At 39.4% G+C, this 20,421-nt stretch overlaps 1 protein-coding gene across 3 annotated transcripts in view; it reads left to right on the forward strand.

The window, feature by feature from the left end:
• LOC131253019 (DNA repair protein RAD51 homolog 4) overlaps positions 1 to 15,616 on the forward strand; it is a 63,871-nt gene extending 48,255 nt beyond the window's left edge. For all 3 annotated transcript variants that reach the window (XM_058253847.1, XM_058253844.1, XM_058253846.1), the window contains one exon: positions 15,203 to 15,616. In XM_058253847.1, coding sequence (XP_058109830.1) covers positions 15,203 to 15,241 — 39 coding nt within the window. In that variant the 3' untranslated portion in view covers positions 15,242 to 15,616. The remainder of the gene's footprint in view (positions 1 to 15,202) is intronic.
• Positions 15,617 to 20,421: the final 4,805 nt, after the last annotated feature.

Consider the following 20,421-nt stretch of genomic DNA (forward strand, 5'->3'; position numbering starts at 1 on the left):
ATTGCCCAGCCTGTCACCTAACCATTCTGATTCTCCAGACCTTTCCCTTAATCCATGGTCCCCTCCGACCCATCTTCCTAGCCTCTACCTCCCATACCTACCCTTCCCACACCTAGAGAAGAGAGGATATTTTGGACCATCAGATAATATCGACGTCAGACGATGGATTTCAAAAGTTCCTGGTTAAGTGGAAGTCACAACCAGCTTCAGACAGTACGTGGCTCATTGAGGAAGAGCTTCAGAGACTTGAGCCTGACATCTTAGAGTGGTTCAGGAGTTTTGTTTTGCCAGTGGCAAAATCTTCGCAGCCGGGGAGAGTTGATGGGGACGTCTCGCGCACACGCATGCCCCCCTTACGCATGTACGTAAGGAGGGCCCCACCTTCGATCTGGATCGATGACGACATCTGTGGAGGGCCTCCTAGATAGAAGACTGTGTTTTGGTTCCTTGGGGTGAACCCGATCATCATGTGGATCCCATCATTGGATCTCATGATCATGGCTTACTATCCTAGGTGACCTAGGACTTTAAATTTTTGCTTATTACCGTTATTAGGAACATCATGAACGGTTTTGATTGCATTGATTGGTTGTTATTTTTGATTACTTCGTCTTTAAGTAATAGTATGCACACATGGCGCGGTTTTTGGGTATAAGTTTTTCTTATAAAAAGGCAACCTCTTGTAGGATTTTTTTTTTTTTTTTCCAATTGAAAATGATTAATAAAATTCTACGTTTTCCTGCTTCTCTAATTCTCTGAGTTGTTGGAACCTAATTGGGTGTCAAACCCTCCCTTTTTCGACGGGCTAACTACCGTGGTGCGAAGCCACACCCATTCTAAATCGCCCCCATCTCCTACCCTCCATATTCCTCATCTCCTACAGCTATCCCCTCATCAAATCTACCCACGTTTGCAGCTAATCTTTTCTCTACAGGAGATTTCTAGAATCGGGCTTTGCAGGAGGGTTGAAACTTCGGCGGAGCACCGTGTTCAAACCGATCATCCGTTTGGTTTGAAATTTGGAGGGAAGGTGGCCCATCCTTGGCTGACCAGGCCCTAGCTGGCCGATTCCATATTCGTGGGCCCCACACACATGCGGGCAACCATCCACGCACGTGTGTCAGGCCAGTTTGCTGTCCACACATGCGGGCTAATCATAGGTTTCATGTCGTCTTTATTTCACTCCTCTTTCGCCTTGTTTCCATAACCCTAACCCTAGATCATCTCAAATCCACAAGTTCTATTCCACTTTTGAAACCCTAGGTTTTCCTGAATTGAAACGTGAGAATCCCTTGGATTAGGAAATAATCTTTTGCATGTGTGGATGAATCTACTATCCTTTGAGCATTGTTTGGTCTATAATTTTTAATTGATTCAGCCCTAACATGTGTAGGCTTGGACCCTCGTAGATTCCCCTTGTTGAATGTTTGACTTTATGTGGAATGTGGAATTATTGTGATTGTTTCTAAATTATTATGATCTAAGGCTTGAAATCTTGCACATCATATCTAAATCTCATGTCCTGCATCACATTAGGACTCTTAATTAGGATTTCGTTTTTATTATTTAACGCTTCGTAATCTTGTTTGAAAGATAGATTTCGATAAAGTATTTTCGAATTTTCTTAACTTTTGTGGATTCGAGAGCCGTTACGCCTTGTGGATTCAAGGTCTTATTCACTTGAGGAAGACGGTGATCTTTCTCTTTATCCCTTCACGCTCTTCCCTGCATCAGTGACCCCCATCCCCGAAGATGGACCAAAAAAAGCCTGAACGGAAGCAGACATAATCCATCATATTTGGGCCCAGTCTTACATGGGGCATGATGTAATTGGGCCCCAGGCACGTCTGGATCAGAGAAATTCATTCTGGATTGAGAAAAATTGTTGTTCAAAGCGCAAATCGCAAATCAACTATAATTTTTGATCCAGAATGAGTTACGAGATGTACAACCTATGAATTTTGACTAAAATTTCATTTTAGGGCCAACCGATATGTGCAAGCGTGTCGTGTCGTGTCCCTCTGTTTCATAAGAAAATGACTCCTTCCTACTCAAGCCTCCCGTTTTTCGGAAAACTTACTATTTTTAGTAAGTTTTAGGTCGGACATAACTTTTTATTCTTAGAGTTTTAGTATTTAGTGTCTTCTTAGAGTTTACTTCTTATCATGGCAATAATCATCCTGTGTAGTTAGATTAGAACTTTTTATTTTTAGTAATTTTTACTATTTTAGGAAAGTTTCAGTTTATTTGCACTAGGACTCTTAATTAGGGTTTCGTCTTATTATTTAAAGCTTTGTAATCTTGTTTGTGAGACAAATTTCAATAAAGTAATTTTGAATTTTCTTAACTCTTGTGGATTCAAGAGCCATTACGCCTTGTGGATTCAAGGTCAACTCAAAACTTGTCCGAGTCAATCCGGCTAGATCATTTGCCCAATCATTGAATCGGGAAAACCTTGCAGATGCCAATTGGTCTATGACTAGGTCCAGTTTCCGAAGTCATCTAAGGACTCAATTTACTCAGACTAGTTTCAACAAGTTCATTGAGTTAGAAAGGGCATCTTCGTAATTTTCAGAAGCGACCGATGAGATAATGGTGGTGGACACCAAAAAATCTCCAGATCTAATGTATCTCACCTTGGATGGTGCACGCCCAAAAAATCAAAGAAGTAAAAGAAGATAATCACAACAACAATGACAATGATAAATGCCCAAGAATCTCCAGATCTAATGGATCTCACCATGAGAGGTGGCCCCCCAAAAATCTTCTAAAATGGAGGATCCTAACCAAAAATCTATGAAATTATATTTTCATATAATGATGCTGATGATTATAATAATAATTACAATTATAATAATACGATATCTCGACTTGCCTGGTTGGCCTAAGACTGGCCAAGTTGACTCATCAGAGTGATTGAGTGATTCTCTAGTTTGAAAACTATGCTTTAAAGGATGCATAATCAAATACATTTTGTTCATTCATAGATTTACTCCGAGTCCTTGACTCGTGCATATTGAGCTATTTATCACTATTTTTTTGGACCACTGAACCAACACATTATCACCTACTTAAAAAACCTTCCGGCATCGATGTTTATCCGCCTCTTCTTTGTACCTGGCGTTGGATGCCTATAATTTTTTTTGAACATCGGCATGCATAGTCGCAATCTGGCCTGCTATATTTTCTGCTGCAATACTCATTCCCGGTAACTTAGGCAACGAGACCAAGTCAAGCGTGTGCTTGGGAACTCGACAATACACAATCTCAAATGGGGATTTGCCGGTGGACCGATTTTGCATGTTGTTGATGGCGAACTCTGCCTAAGCTAGAGCAAGATCCCACTATTTAGGCTTATCGCTAGATATACAATATATGGGGTTTCCAAGCATATGATTCACTACTTTTGTTTGCCCATCCATCTGGGGGTGGGAGGCACTGCTAAACTGTAAAGTGGTGTCAAATTGTCGCCATAAAGTCCTCTAGAAGTGACTAAGGAACTTGGTATTGCGATTAGAAGTAATTGTCTTGGGGACACCATGTAATCGCACGATCTCTTTGAAGAACATATTTGCTACGTGGGTCACATCGAGAGTCGTCTTACACGGGATGAAGTGTGCCATCTTTGAGAACTTGTCAACCACCACAAAGACTGAATCCATACCTTGTTGAGTCCATGGAAGACCTAGCACAAAGTCCATGGACAAGTCCTCCTAAGGTCCATTAGGTATAGGTAAAGGGCTGTAAAGGCCCATGTTCTGTGATTGCTTCTTAGATGTTTGGCATGTATGACACCTCTGCACTGCTTTCCTGACATCCTTTTTCAATTATGGCTAGAAGTAGTGTTCCTCCAAAAGGACTATTGTCTTGTCTCACCCTAAGTGACCGCCAAGGCCACCACAATGTGACTCTTAAATGATGCGCTCCCGCAGCGAGTTCCGTGTAATGCATACTAGTTTCTCTTAAACAAAAAACTGTCCTGGATATGCAAGTCACTTGACTGACCTGCCTGGCATCTGGCCTACACATCCTTGAAGTCGTCGTCATCTGTGTATAATTCTGAGGCACTCGAACCCCACAGATTCATTACTCATGGTAACCAGTATGGTTGCTCGTCTACTAAGTGCATCAACAACCTTGTTCTACTACCCTGGTTTATGCTTCAACATGAACATGAATTCCTACAAGAAAGAAATCTATCTGGTATGCACACGATTGACATTAGCTTGACTGTTAATATATTTGAGGGCCTCATTGTCTGTATAGAGGAGAAACTCCATCTGGATTAGATAATGTCTCCAATGATGCAAAGCCTGGATGACTGCATATAACTCTAGCTCGTATGTCGATCACTTCTTACGAGCTTCACTTAGCTTCTCACTGTAGAAAGCTATCAGCATGTATTCTTGAGACAACATGCCTCCAATACCCACATAAGAAGCATCATACTCTACCTCGAATAGCTTGTCAAAGTTGAGGAGCACAAGGATCGGGGTGTTAGACAATCGTTCCTTAACCTCTGTAAAGCTTCTATTTGCCTCCCTAGTCTATCGAAGCTAACACTTTTTCATGCAATCAGTAATAGGGGCCACAATGATACTAAAGTTTCTCATGAACCGACGATAAAAAGTCACCAATTCGTGAAAACTTTGCACTTTATGAATATTTTTCAAGACCAACCACTCTCTAATGGCTTGCATTTTCTCTTCATCCACATGGATTCTTGTGGACGTCACTACAAAGCCCAAAAACAAAAAGGCTATCTATAAAAAAACTACACTTCTTCAGATTAAGGTGTAGTTTGTTTTTTGCAAGCACTTGAAGCACTTGCCTAAGATGCTCCACATGATCTGCCTCACTCTAACTGTAAATCAGGATATCATCGAAATAGACTACTACGAATTGCCCAATAAATGGTTTCAGAACCAGGTTCATTAACCTCATAAACATGCTAGGCGCATTCGAGAGTCCAAAGGGCATAACTAGCCACTCGTATAGGCCATCCTTAGTTTTAAACGTTGTTTTCCATTCATCACCCGGCTTAATACGGATCTGATGGTAACCACTCCTCCAATCCAATTTGAAAAATATTTTTGCCCCTTCCAACATGTCTAACATTTCGTTTGTGGTATACGAAACCGATATTTCACAATTATTTTGTTTATGGCTCGACTGTCGATACACATATGCCAACTCCCATCCTTCTTGGGTGTCAATAAGGCTAGAACAACACATGGGCCTATGCTGTCTCACATTAAACCCTTATGGATCAGTTCCTCCACTCGCCCTTATAAGATTTCGCACTCTTTCGAACTCATCCGATAATGATGGCGATTAGGTAGACTTGCTCCTGGGACAAGGTCAATATGATGCCGAATAACTCACATGGGGGGCAACCTATCGGGGAGTTCAGCGGGCATGATTTCCTTGAATTCCTGTAACACTGGTCTTAACTTCTCAGGAATATTCAGGGATTCTACTTCTTCCACGACCAGTGCATATACCCCTCCTATCGCAGATTCTTTTACAAAATCCCATATGGTTATGAGAGACCGCCCATTCACTTTAGAAGTCTCTGGTTTGGGTATCTGGTCCCATAGGGGTGAGTATAATTTTTCTACCATCCTTGACAAAAATATATACATTATCTCAACCTCTATGCGTAGTGTCTACGTCATATTGCTATGTTCGACCAAGTAACATGTGACAGGCCTCTATGTCGACCACGTCACACATTACTTTGGCATTATATTATTTTCCAATGGAGAATGAAATACTACATCTTTCGGTTACCATTGTCTCACTTACTTTCTTGGTCCATCCAATTGTGTATGGAGAGGGGTGCTTTTCTGTCTTAAGTTGCAGCTTCTCTACTATAATCTTCGACACGATATTCTCACTACTCCTGCCATCTATGGTAAGATCACATACGTTTTTGTTCACCATACACCTTGTTCGAAACATGGTGTGTACAACAATTTCCTCACGATTAGAGAATCGCTGTGATCTTCTTGTGTCCATTTGTCTCCTTCTCCATCATCCTCGGCCTGCTCAACGTCACTGATTTCTAGATCATCCTCTACATCTTCTTCCCCATCGTTGATGGCTAGATTAACTATCTGTCTTTGAGGACACGTGTTAAATCGGTGGCCAGGTTGGTTACATCGATAACACTTCTTCGGTAGAGGTATACCGTAGGGGTTAGGGATTTTACTTGAACGAACAACAATGGTTGCTGCTTTTTGAGGCCCACCTTGGCCACTCCTCGAATCTCGGTTCACAATTGGAGGAGGTCGAGGACACTCCCCCATTGGCTTCTTTCCTCGGGATTGTGATGCATCCTGCGAGGGTCCAAAAGTGGTTACCTTGTTTGAAATAAAGTTTCGTATATTGAAACGCTCCACTTGCATCTCTGCTCGGGTGGCCAATTTGATGGTTTCATTCATCGTCTAAACAGGTTGCATTTGGTCTCAGTCAGATCGTTTCTCTCGGATAGGCGATAAAATTCCTCTGCATAATCCCTCACGGACCGGCTCCCCTATCGACAATTCTTGTATTGCTGGAACAATACCTGATCATAGTTGCTCGGCAGGAATCGTGTTCGCATCAATTTCTTCATCCGCTGCCTTGTGCAGATGGGTGCCTTCATCTACCTAGTTTGAGTAAGTTGAAGTTGCTCCCACCAAGGCAAGGCTTCGTCCTTCAACTTGTAGGCCACAAGCTTGACCTTTTTCTCCTTAGAATCTCTATATAATCGAAGAATCGCTCAACTTCAGAAAGTCAATCAAGGAAATCCTCAATGTGAAGTTAGCCATTGAAGCTAGGGAGATTCAACTTCATTCGAAAATCCCTACCTCGATTCGGCCTGACGCGTCTTCGTTGTTCTTGCTATAGAATCATATCATCAATCTCTTCATCGCTAGATCCACCGTATTCGGGCGGTGGTCTGCGATTAGCCATAGGGACCGCCCCATGAACATGACGATTGCGAGCCCCAACGACAACCTAAGGTCGCTTATCATCACGAACATGGGGTTGCCCTAAGACTTCCGTCAAATGGTTGATTGTCGCCTACAACCCTTGCATATACTCCCGCCGAAAAGCATTGAATGCTACCGTAGTCATAGGATGATTCCCTAGAGCACCGCACATGAGATTGTTGCCCACACCTATGTTAGATGCCATCGTCCCGAGGAAAAGCCTCTCTCTGATACGAACTGACGCAGGGAAGAGCGTAAAGGATATAGAGAAAGATCACCATTTTCCTCAAGTGAATAAGACCTTGAATCCACAAGGCGTAATGGTTCTCGAATCCACAAGAGTTTAAAAAAAAATCGAAAATACTTTATTGAAATTTGTCTCTCAAATGAGATTACAAAGCTTTAAATAATAAAACGAAACTCCAATGAAGAGTTCTAATGCAAATAAACTGAAACTTTCCTAAAATTGTAAAACTTACTAAAAATAGAAAGTTCTAATCTAACTACGCAAGATGATTCTTGGCATGACAAGAAGCAAACCCACACAAAATATTAAAACTCTAAGAACAAAAAGTTATGTCCGACCTAAAACTTACTAAAAATAGCAAGTTTTCCAAAAAATGGGAGACTTGAGTAGGAAGGAGTTGTTTTCTCACGAAACGGAGTGATGTGACATGCTTACTCATGTCAGTTGGCCCTAGAACGAAATTTCAGTCGAAATTTATATGTCGTGCGTCTCATAACTCATTCTAGATCAAAAGTTATGGTTGATTTACGGTTTACGCTTTGAAAGGCAAAATTTCTCAATCCGGAATGAATTTCTCTGATCCGGACGTGCCTGAGGCCTAGTTACATCATGCCCCATGTAAGACTAGCCTCATATCTGATGGATTATGTCTGCTTCTGTTCGGGATTTTTTGGGTCTATCTGAGCCAGGAATAGGTCTGTGGCTGGATCTACATTAGACACCCAATCATTGATTGGGACAATTCATTCAATAGTACTGTTGGGAGCAAGCCATGGTGCAAGAATCATGCATATTAGATGATCCTAAACCTTTGAACGAGGCCAATTTGTTATAACCGTCCGCTGTTTACGAGCCATAAATCACATGGCTAGAATATCAAACCAATTCGATCAATGATGGGTCACCCTGCATGCCACGCGCACGCACACACACAGAGAGAGAGAGAGAGAGAGAGAGAGAGAGAGAGAGAGAGAGAGAGAGGCCCACCATGGTGTTTAAACACTACTTGTGTGCCAGGTGTGAGGCCTATTGGGATTTGTGCTGCGGAATCATACAGATCTAGATCTAGGATAACAATCCAAGAGCATCAAGCAAACTCAAGAGAACACAACGATTTTACGTGGAAAACCCTTGCGGGAAAAAAACCACGGCATAAAGCGACAGATCTTCACTATGAAAATAGAAATTACAAAGAGAGAGGACTTACCCAATTCGAACAACCTCGAATCTCACCTTTGCTACACTCTTTGATAACCCTAGAACCCTTTTAGAAACCCTTGGAAACCCTTTAGGAAGCCCTTAGAATACTTTAGAAAGGCCCTAGGGACCCCATTTATAGTTTAGGAAACTCCACTTACACACCTCTCTGAAACCATCTCAAATTTACGCAGTTCGCATAGAATCTGCGTAACCCTCGACTAGTCGAAGGAGGGCTTCGACTGGTCGAAGGGGTCCTTCGACTGGTCGAGCCTGACCCTTGACTAGTCGAGCGTCCCGACATCAAAAAACTTCGCTCGCTGGACTTCGAGTCCCCTCGACTGGTCGAGCAACGCAAAGACAAATTGAAGACATTTATTTTCAACAATCTCCACCATGTCTTCAATCTTCAACCATATAACTTCTTGACTTCTCTTTTCTCTGCATCACATCATAGCTTTAATCAACGCTTCTCGTGCACACTTCGTCCTTCTTTTACGGCATCGCCAAGCCCAGAGAAGTTGTATAGAACTTGAACTTCTCTGTAGGAACAACCTTGGTGAGCATGTCTGCTAGATTCACGCTTGTGAATATTCTCCAGTGTTACTCCTTTCTCAAGCACCCGTCGGATAAAGTGGTGACGAACATCAATGTGTTTAATACGTGAGTGATAAATAGAATTTTTAGCCAAATTTATAGCGCTCTCGCTATCACAGTTAACCGGCATGGCCTCCTGCTAAAGCCCCAATTGATTTATCATGCCTCTGAGCTAAACACCTTTAAACGCTTCCGTCACTGCCATATATTTTGCTTCAGTCGTGGAAAGAGCCACTACAGACTGAAGCTTCAACATCCAACTAATTCCTCCACTAGCTAGTACAAACAAGTATCCTGAAGTAGACTTTTTAGAATCCACATTGCCTGCGTAGTCTGAATCCACATACCCTACTAATGTTGTCCATGTTTTTTCAAAAGTTAAGATGTAGTCTTTCGTACCTCGAATGTATCGAAGTAGTCATTTCACCGCTTCCCAATGTTGCTTGCCGGGGTTTGACATGTATCTGCTTACAACACCGACTGCCTGTGAAATATCTAGTCTTGTACAAACCATGACATACATTAAACTGCTAACCGCATTCGAATAAGACAAATTAGACATAACCTGTTTTTTCTCATTTGATTTAGGACATTGTTCCGAGGAAAGCTTGAAGTGAGCTGCGTAGGGAACACTTACCGGTTTTGCTTGGTCCATCCCATATTTGATCAACACTTTTTCAAGGTATTTTGCCTGTGATAACCAAAGCATGCTCTTCTTCCTGTCTCTATGAATATCTATGTCGAGAATCCTCTTCGCAGCCCACAGATCTTTCATCTCGAATGTCCTAGATAACCGAGTCTTTAGTACGTTGATTTCAGACATATAATGACTGACGATCAACATATAATACTAGGATAATGAATCTGCCATCACTCAATGTCTTCTAATAGATACAGTGATCGTATTCACTCCGAGTAAATTTCTGACTTAACATGAAAGAATCAAATTTTTTATACCACTGCCTAGGCGATTGTTTCAGGCCGTACACTGTCCTCATTAACTTGTAAACTTTTTTCTCTGCCCCTTTAACTTCGTAGCTCTCTGGTTGCTTTATGTATTATCTGCTCTTCCAACTTCCCGTACAGGAATACAGTCTTGACATCAATTTGTTCCAGCTCGAAATCGTATTGGGCAACCAGTGCCAGCACGAATCTGATAGACACTTGCTTAACCACCGGCGCGAATATCTCTGTGAAGTCGATTCCTTCTCTCTGAGCATAACCCTTTGCTACCAATCTAGCTTTGTATCTATTCTATTTCCTTTTGAATAACCACTTGCATCTTATCGCTTTTCGTCCCACTTGAAGCTCCACCAGCTCCCACATGTGATTTTTGTGCAACGAGTCCATCTCATCGTCCATAGCCGCCTTCCACTTTTCTGCATCAGGCTCACTAAGAGTCTCATGAATAGTAGATGGGTCCCCCTCATCTCTAACGAGGACATATGCAATATTAGATATATCCCTGTATCTTGCCAGTAACTTGCGATCACGCGGTGGGTTCCTTCTCATAGGTTGCTGCTCCACCTGATCCTGTACCTCTGTCTTCGCATCTGTCTCTGCCTGAGTATCATCTGTGTCAATCTGGACGTCTACGATTAACCTTTTTGGTTCCTCTTGCTTCTGATCATTCTTGCGGAATATGGAGCTTTCATCGAATCTGACGTTACGGATGGTAATGACATTGCGTGTGACCTTGTTGAATAACCTGTAACCTTTTACACCAATGCCATAACCAACAAAGATGTACTTTTTGGCTCTATGGTTTAGCTTATCTCTCTTTACTGATGGTATATGAGAGTAAGCCTCATAACCAAATATGCGAATATCTGAGTAGTTGATTTTTTGACCACTCCATAATTCCTCTAGGATTTTACATTCAGTTGCCGTTGAAGGAGACCGGTTCACTAAATAACAAGCCGTGTTAACGGCTTCTGTCCATAGGTCCTTGCCCAACGCAGCATTACTTAATATGCATCTGACCCTCTCCGGGAGAGTCCGATTCATTCGCTGAGCCACACCGTTTTGTTCGGGCGTGTGACGCACTGTGTTGTGCCTGATGATCCCTTCATCCTTGTAATAATCATTAAACTCAGTGAAAGTAAATTCTCTACCATTGTTAGTCCCTAAAACCTTTATTTTTTGCCCTGACTGTTTTTCCACTGTTGCCTTCTATTGTTTGAATATGGTGAAAACTTTGTATTTATGTTTCATGTAGTAAACCTAAACTTTTCTGGAGTAGTCGTCAATGAATGAAACAAACCATGACGACCCCCCAATGGAAACTTCTGGCGATGTCCCCCATTCGTCAGAGTGCACATAATCAAGCACTCCCTTACATACATGTTTTCCAGATTTAAAAGATAATGTAGATTGTTTATCATATATACAATGCTCGCATATATCTTAATCAGAATTTTTAAAAGCTAGAATCAAACAACGATTAGATACTACCTTCATGCCCCGCTCGCTCATGTTGCTCAAACGAGCATGCCACATACATAGAGACGTTGAATTTGCAATAGCTGCTGCCGCTCCACTTGCTGAAGTGTTCCCGATCAACCTGTAAAGGTTTTCGTGCCTTTGCGCTCTTATAACCACGAGTGCCTCTTTTGAAACTTTAAGGACACCATCAATACCGGTGAACTTGCACCCTATAGCCTCGAGTACACCGAGAGAAATCAGACTTTTCTTCATATCAGGAACGTGCCTGACATCAGTCAGGGTACGCTCCATCCCATCAAACATCTTGATGCTCTCTGTACCAATAGTCACAACATTACGGGCATTGTCATTGCCAATAAAAACTTGTCCACCATTGCATTCTCTGTAACTGGCGAACTAACTCCGATGAGGAGTCATGTGATATGACGCTCTTGTGTCTAGGATCCATTCATCTACATGATTGTCGTGCACATGTCTGATCATAGACACAGACATAACTTCACCACCACTGGTCTCTTCATCAGATGTGACAACATTGGCCTCCTTGGAAGAAGCCGCTGAATTTTCTTTATTTGCTTTAGGATTGGTATAATCCTTCTTCATATGTCCAGACATCCCATAGTTCGAGCACTTTAGTTTTCCTCTGCCCTTGCCCTTGGATTTGGATCTAGGTCTTGAAGATCCTGTATCTTGCTCAGAATTCCTGTCTATCGTAATCAGTGCATCAGAAGATGTCCCTGTGTCGCTGTTTAACTTTCTTATGGCCTTCCCTTAAAGGGCTGAGATAACGACATTGACACTCAGGGTTTTATTTATGGTGCACATTGTGTCCTTTAATGACTCATATGATGCCGGAAGAGAATTCAGCAACATACATGCTTGTTTCTCATCTTTGATCACTTCCTCCATATCCAACAATTTGCAAACTAATTTATTAAAGTTGCTGATGTGGGCCTCTAGATCTCCACCCTTTATCATTTTGTAGTTATACTACTGCTGCTTCAAGTGTAGGCAATTTTCAGAGGATTTTTTCGCATAGATATCTTCTAACTTCGCCCATAAACTAGTTGCGGTTTTCTCCCTCAAAACATTATAGAGAACTTCATCTGTGAAACATAAACGGATTTAGGATAAGGCTTTCTTATCAAGAGTATTCCATTCATCATCAGTCATACTAGACTTTCTCGCCTCAAGAGCACCATCCTCGTCTTGCTTGGTTAAAGAACTGATCATCTTGATCTTCTATAACTCAAAATTATTTTTCCCTGAGTACTTCTCAATATCATACCTAGTACTTCCCATTATTGCTAATCCTGCAGATTCAGATCTGTGCCCCAACGATTGATTTGATACCACTTGTTGGGATTTATGCTGCGGAATCACATAGATCTAGATCTAGGATATCAATCCAAGAGCATCAAGCAAACACGAGAGAACACAACGATTTTACGTGGAAAACCCTTGCTGGAAAAAACCACGGCACAAAGTGACAGATCTTCACTATGAAAATATAAATTACAAAAAAAGAGGACTTACCCGATTCGAACAACCTCAAATCTCACCCTTGCTACACCCTTTGATAACCCTAGAACCCTTTTAAAAACCCTCGGAAACCATTTAGGAAGCCCTTAGAATACTTTAGAAAGGCCTTAGGGACCCCTATTTATAGTTTGGGAAATTCCACTTACGCACCTCTTTGAAACTGTCTCAAATTTATACAGTTTGCGTAGAATCTGCGCAGTATTTGCGTAATCCTTGACTAGTCAAAGGAGGGCTTCAACTGGTCGAAGGAGTCCTTCGACCGGTCGAGCCTGACCCTCGACTGGTCGAGCGTCCCGAACATCAAAAAACTTTGCTCGCCTCGACTGGTCAAGCATCCCAAATATAAAAGAACTTTGCTCGCTGGACTTCGAGTCGAGTGAGCTTTGACCCGTCGAGGGGACCCTCGACCGGTTGAGCTAGCCCCTCGACTGGGCGAGCAACGCAAAGACAGATTGAAGACATCTATTTTCAATAAGGCTCACCATGGTGTTTGTCCGACATCTCACCCATTACATTGTCCCATCATGAAAATGGAATGCCGAGAGAGGTCCAAACCCAACTAGTTGTACGTCCAACTAGTTAGCATGTGGGGCCTGCTGTGTTGTTTGTTTAACATCTCACATGTCACATTGTCCCATCATGAAAATGAGTTGCCCTAAAAATCAGTTCGATCCAATTATCAATTGGGCACACCATAGAAAACCATGGAAAACCACCCAATAAACTCATTCATGTGGGGCATCCCAATTTCATGATTGGATCAACCTGATTTTTGGGGCATTCCCATTTTCATGGTGGGGCAAACTTGGTGGACAGGAGAGATGTCATACAAACACCATGGTGGGCTCCACATGCCAACTAGTTGTGTGTGAGCACCTTTCTCACACATGCATTTAAGTGCATGCTTGTGTTGTCTAAGTTGCAATTTCAACCATATTTTTCTCCACAACATTCTTGAAGAAAATGCCCTTTATATATAGAGAAGTGTGATGCAATAGTCATTTGAAATTCATAATAGCAAACAATATCAACAAGGCATGTTCTTGATTTTCCTTTCTCTTTCCTTTAATGAATGTAAAAGAGGTCTATTTTACTTCATAAACTATTTTTAAATTGTTTTTTAGAATCTGTGAAAGTCATTTTTTCTGAATTATATCCTTAAAAAAAATATTTTTCAGAATTAAAATTTAAGAAGGATGAATAAATAAATGCTGGTTTCAAACAATCATTTATGTGATCAGTTTGTGGTTGTGTACATTTTCAAAACATCGCTTATCATATCATTTTCTCGAAGGCACATGATGTTTGCTTGAAAACGAAGCAATGTTTGTGGAGCTGGACACCATTACAGTGCCTGTTTAAAATAAGAGGTATCATCCAATTCCCCGCTCAGAACTTTGCTTATGTTTTCAGTTTTGCACAATTGGGGTAACATGGTTCAGGGATTGAAGATTTTTGGTTCGTTGGGTCCTGGTTTAGATGGCCGATGCACCAAAACTCTGCAGATTTATTATCCTGGCCATGGAATTTTTTTTTTTTTGAAAGGTGAGAAACACATGCACTCTTACACCCCCACACACATGGGTACTCGAACCCATGACCTCATAGTTGAGACACAGTGTCTACCCTTTAGATGGTCAATGCACCAAAACTCTGCAGATTGATGTATCCTGGCCATGGAATGTTATGCTTAGTTTTGTTGAATGTGAACCATTGCCGTCTTTTAACCATCCATTTTCTGGACTAGTGTTGAAGGGTCAAAATTTTAATGTATGGGATATCTCGAGTTCATCCATGGATAGCAGGTCCAACAGTATCAATGACTTGGATCACAGAACCAAGAGGCTGCGTCCTTCGGGAAACTCACTAATAATTGTACAATAACTATGAAAAATACTGCAAATGGTCCAAAATAGCGAATTGTCTTGTTTCAATCTTATCATGGTCCCCATTTCAACCCACCAACGTTGTAAAATGTCAAAAGTTTGCAGCAAGTGGAGTCACTTTCCACCGCACAATAAGATTTCATCCCACATCCAACCATGCAATAACGCTTGCATGTTGCTGATTGAAGTGTATGTTATCCTGGTGCATTGCCACCCTTATCTTATTATGTCCATAAACATTCGAGAGCATGCAGTTCTTGTTTATAGTTGCTCTTACCTAATGTGGACCCGCTGTTCTTTGTTTTCAGGCTTCTGGCCAGGTTGGGAGGTTTATCATACAAGACTAGCTGATTTTGATGGATGTAATGGTTTCTCAGCCAAAAGAGTCTTGTTCTCTTGCTCTCAAATGAATAAAAATATCAAGGGCATTGAGAGCAATCTTTTGTTTGGATCCCCAGCACGCTGCTTTACCCTTCATTTGCTGTTTGTATCATGTGGGATTACTCTTCTTTTCGGGAGGAATCAAGGAAACCGCTGTGTAAAAAGATGAGATTACCCTTTGACGATGGATTCTAACAGCAATCATATGGTGATGGGTGCTCTCCTACCATGCACTTGTGTGAACTGAAATCTCAACTGTCCAAATAGTGGGGCGCACCATTGTTGGAAATTTGTTTGGGATTCGTACTCCAAAATCCTTAAAAATCTCTGATTTTACTTGATAGTGCCTTGAACTTTTAAACCCCCCCTAACATGCTTCTTTGAGTCAAAACGACCAAAATGTACTTGTTTATTTTGTTTTTCTGGTAATTGGATTTCAGTACTGTGTGGCCCATGCATCTAATCCGTCCAATAGGTGCACCCCATCATGATAGATCAGGCTACCAAAAAATCGGGACATTCCAATCAAATAAATTGGGAAGTTTCTGGGTGGCATAAAATTTTTTCTTTTAATGGTGTGGCCCACCTCATGTTAAATCGTCATAGTGGGTTGCACCTGTTCGAAGGGTTGGATGTCATACACACCACCTGGAATCCCCTAATGCTCATCTCTACACTTTGTAAACAAAAAAATAAAAATAAAATAGACAGGATATTTTACTCATTTCACCTCCAGAGAAGCACTGACCATGAGACATGCCATTGTTTGGTAGAAAAATCTAATTTCTTTAGTATTTTTGTGGAAAAAATCCATTCGTTTGTTGGCTTTTGACGATTTGCTATATGTGTGTGTATGTATGTATGTGTGTATGTTGGGTCACCGGCTTAAAAATCAAATCAATTCATGACTTGGGTGGGCCACACCACATACAATAGTTGAGAGGGGTTACCCTTCCATTAAAACATTCATGGTCATTTATTGTACCCACCGGCATGTGGTTCAAAAATCCAGACCATCCTGTGTCCCACTTGGATGAGTGGTCAGACCAAGTTTCAGCTGCATCCAAAACTTAGGTAGGCCCCACGAAGTGCTTTGATATGTTTTAGGCATGTCTTCACATGGTTTTAGATGGTATGGCTCACCTGAGTTTAGGCTGATTTTTGAGATATCCCATAACCTAAAGGGGACCCATCAAATGTAAGGTGTTGATGTTTAACACACATCATAGTGGGGCTCACACAGCTTGACCTCATGGAACCACTTCCATAGGCCCCACCTGAGTTTTGGATGTGGCTGGAACTTGGTCTGATCCCTCATCCAAGTGGGATACACACAATAGATGGTCTAGATTTGTGAAACAAATTTCGGAGAGCCTAATAAATGATTAGGAATGTTTTAATGGGAGGGTAACCTCTCTCCTCTTTTATATGTGGTGTGGCCCAGCCAAGTCATTTTTAAGCACATGGCCAACCACGGAAAGGTGCATTGGGGTAGATGTTTGCTACATGGCCAACCATGGAAGGCATCTGACTGATGGGGTAGATGTTTGACACATGGCCAACCATAGAAATATGCATATGACTGATGGGGTAGATGGTCTAGATTTGTGAACCAAATTTCGGTGGGCCTAATAAATGATTACGAATGTTATAATGGGAGGGTAACCTCTCTCCTCTTTTATATGTGGTGTGGCCCAGCCAAGTCATTTTTAAGCACATGGCCAACCACGGAAAGGTGCATTGGGGTAAATGTTTGCTACATGGCCAACCATGGAAGGCATCTGACTGATGGGGTAGATGTTTGACACATGGCCAACCATAGAAATATGCATATGACTGATGGGGTAGATGTTTGATAAACATCACAGTGGGCCCAAACAGCTCGACCTCATGGGAATTTTTGTGAAGTCGACCTCACGGTGCCATTTCTCACACACATGCTCAGCTGCGCACCAGTTCTCACGGAACTCATGCAAACTTTTTTGAGAACTCATCACATGTGATGTGACTGCAAAATCTGAACGGTCCATGTGAAGCAACACCTCATGAAAGCCCTTGTGCCCAATTTTTACTTTGATCCAAACCTTTGGTGGGCCATGAAAAATGAAAACATTTTCCTCCCTTGATTTGCATTTCTCTTTACTATGGCGCATTGGAATTTTAGATAAGGGTGAAAATTTGTCCCGTGTAGTTTCATGGGATTCTGCATCACATGGACCGTTCGGATTAGACTCACAGGGCACGTGTGTAAAGGTGCGAACGTGCGTAGGTGCGCAGGTGAGCATGACTATAGGTTACATTAGACATGTGCGTTAGGACCACGCTTTCAGCGTGTCACCATGCTTTCAGTGTGTTTGTTGGTTTGTGATCCCCTTTAACTGTTTCTTAAATTAAATATGAACCATTCAAATAGTGGGGTCCACTGTTGATAGACATTTGTTGGTTAGATTCGGACCATTTACTGCAATTTTTTTCATTTTCCATCATGTTAGACGAACACCAGCGGGCCGGTTAGGACCATGCTTTTAGCTTGGTTTGTTGGGTTGTAATCCATCTACAGTGGGTCCCATTGGTAGCTGGGATTTGAGGTGTAAGTCTCATGTACAGCAGCCGCCCCTTGCAGATCTGCTACGGAATGATGTCCACAACAAAATTTAAAAACTATATATATAAAGTATACTGTCAAGGTGGTGAAATGACCAAAATACCCTAGTTGATTTTTTTTTTTTTTTGGGTAAGCATAAGGGGATTCAATAACTCTTTGGACAGGTGCACCCAACCATGATTATCAAACAAAAACCCAGGTTGATACAATCATCAGGTGAGCCACACCATAAAAACAGTTAATATCACCTGATAACCTCTCCATTCATGTGATGCCAGCCATGATTGGGTTGGCCTGATTTCCTAGTCATTTGATCTATCACAAGTGAACCTGTTCGAGATGTTTGATGCTGTAATAACCCATTTTTTGTGGGAACTAACCCTACTGTTCGCTTGTGTGTGGTCTACCTATGTTTTGGATCAGCTTCATTTTTGACCTTATATCCTTTCATGGCTAGGCCGAGATGATGGATGGAGTAGATTTATATCATTGTTAGTGAGACCTACCATATCTAAAAAATAATAATAATAAAATAAAAATAAAATTTTTATCTTCGCACGTCACCGCCGCCTAACCCACCTTCTCCATTCTTACTTCCTTTTCGTATGGTAATGGGTTCCAAACCCTCCCACGAAATGAAACTGCCCACATTCCCCACTCTTCCATCTTGTTCCTCACATCCATTAAAAAGGAAAGAAATATATAAACAAAGATTCAATCATATCGAAAAGGGAGAAAGGAATAGAGAGAATCTGGTAGAGAGAGAGAGAGAGAGAGAGAGAGAGAGAGAGAGAGAGAGAGAGAGAGAGAGATTAGAGTGGGGCCGGATCATCAGACTTTTAGGGTGTGTGATCTTATCTTGAGGTTTATCATTTTCTATTTTATATATTTCTGATATTTAATGTTGAAATAATTTTCTTAGAAATAGAATTATTAAATTTATTTATACATGATGTTTATATTTTTGAATTTCAAAATTTATTTAATTTTATTGATTCATAGAGTTCAATTTTATTCTAACATCAATTCTGAAATTTACTTTTAAGTATATTAAATTAAATTCATTAAATGTTAATTCTAAGTTAGACTATTTGATTTAAATTTTGTTTGGTTAAAGTAAATATTAATTATTTTATTTTTGTCTTTTGAAAAGAGAGAGAGAATATATATATATATATATATATATATATATATATATATATATATATATATATATATATAATAAAATTACAGAATAAAATAAACAATTTATCTAAGTTTATATTTTAATTTAGAAATTCTTAAATGTTTGCTAAGATTAAAAATTAAATATGAGTTATTCCTAAAATTTTAAAATTAATTAATATGAAAGTAAATTATTCAAAATAGATTAAATTCAAATTAATTTATGAATTTATCTAAATTAGTAAATTAGAATTAATTTTAAAATATTTTAATTAATGATTATGTTAATTATTAAATTTAATCGTGTAATTGATATGAATTATATATTAAAAAAATCAAGTTACAAAGTAAACCAAAAATTTTAATTCCAATAATTTATAATACTTAGAATTATATATATATATATATATATATATTTGAATGTGTAAAAATAATAGAATCTAAAGTCGAAATTAATAACTACCTTAAACTTATTAAATTTAGATATAAAATAAAGAATTTAAAAATTTAGAACTAAAATAATTACATTAAAAAAATTAAGAAAGAATAAATTAAATTATTTAATAATAATTTAATTACATGGTTAATGTTATAAATTTATGGAAATCAGTGTAATATTTTGTTTCTGTAAAGATTAAAATTCAAATTTTAATTCTAAAATTTTAGAGAGTTAATTAATTTAAATTTTAAATAAACTTAAGTTTAAGAAATTTATCAAAAATTTGGAATTGAAACTAAATCGATTAGATTTCTATATTTTGGAATTTTAGTGATTAATATATATTTCAAACTATTTTAAATTAAAATTTTAATAAAGTATATATTAGATTTTTAACTTAAAAAAAAAAAAAAATCTTCTCCTTATAGTTTTAAAATTTTCTTTAAATTAAAATTTAAATAAATTTATCGATTAAAACCTAAAGATACATTCTCAATGAATTATCAACGAGAAATTATAATTAGTTATAAATAATAGAGTTATTTCAATATATATAATTAAATTACCTCAAAATCAGAACAATATTATATGTGTGTGTGTGTGTGTGTGTGTGTGTGTGTGTGTGTGTTAAGTTTATGTGATAATTAAAATAAAAATTTAAATTTTAGAATTTAGTGAATAAAAATAATAAATATTTTTATGTTAATATTTATTATTATTTAAGTAAAAATTTTGATTTAATTAAAGTTAGAATTTAAATAAAATTTCTTGTACATTATTTCACAATAATTTCTAAATTAAATAATAGTAAAAATAATATTTTATTTAAGTATTTGAATTATTAAAGTTTCAATAAAATTTAAATATGGAATTATTAATTACAATTATATTGTTGATATTTTAGAATGTGAAACAATTATTTATCTTACATGCATGTC

The sequence above is a fragment of the Magnolia sinica genome, chromosome 8 (genome assembly GCF_029962835.1).
Source record: "Magnolia sinica isolate HGM2019 chromosome 8, MsV1, whole genome shotgun sequence".
Classification (NCBI taxonomy): domain Eukaryota; kingdom Viridiplantae; phylum Streptophyta; class Magnoliopsida; order Magnoliales; family Magnoliaceae; genus Magnolia; species Magnolia sinica.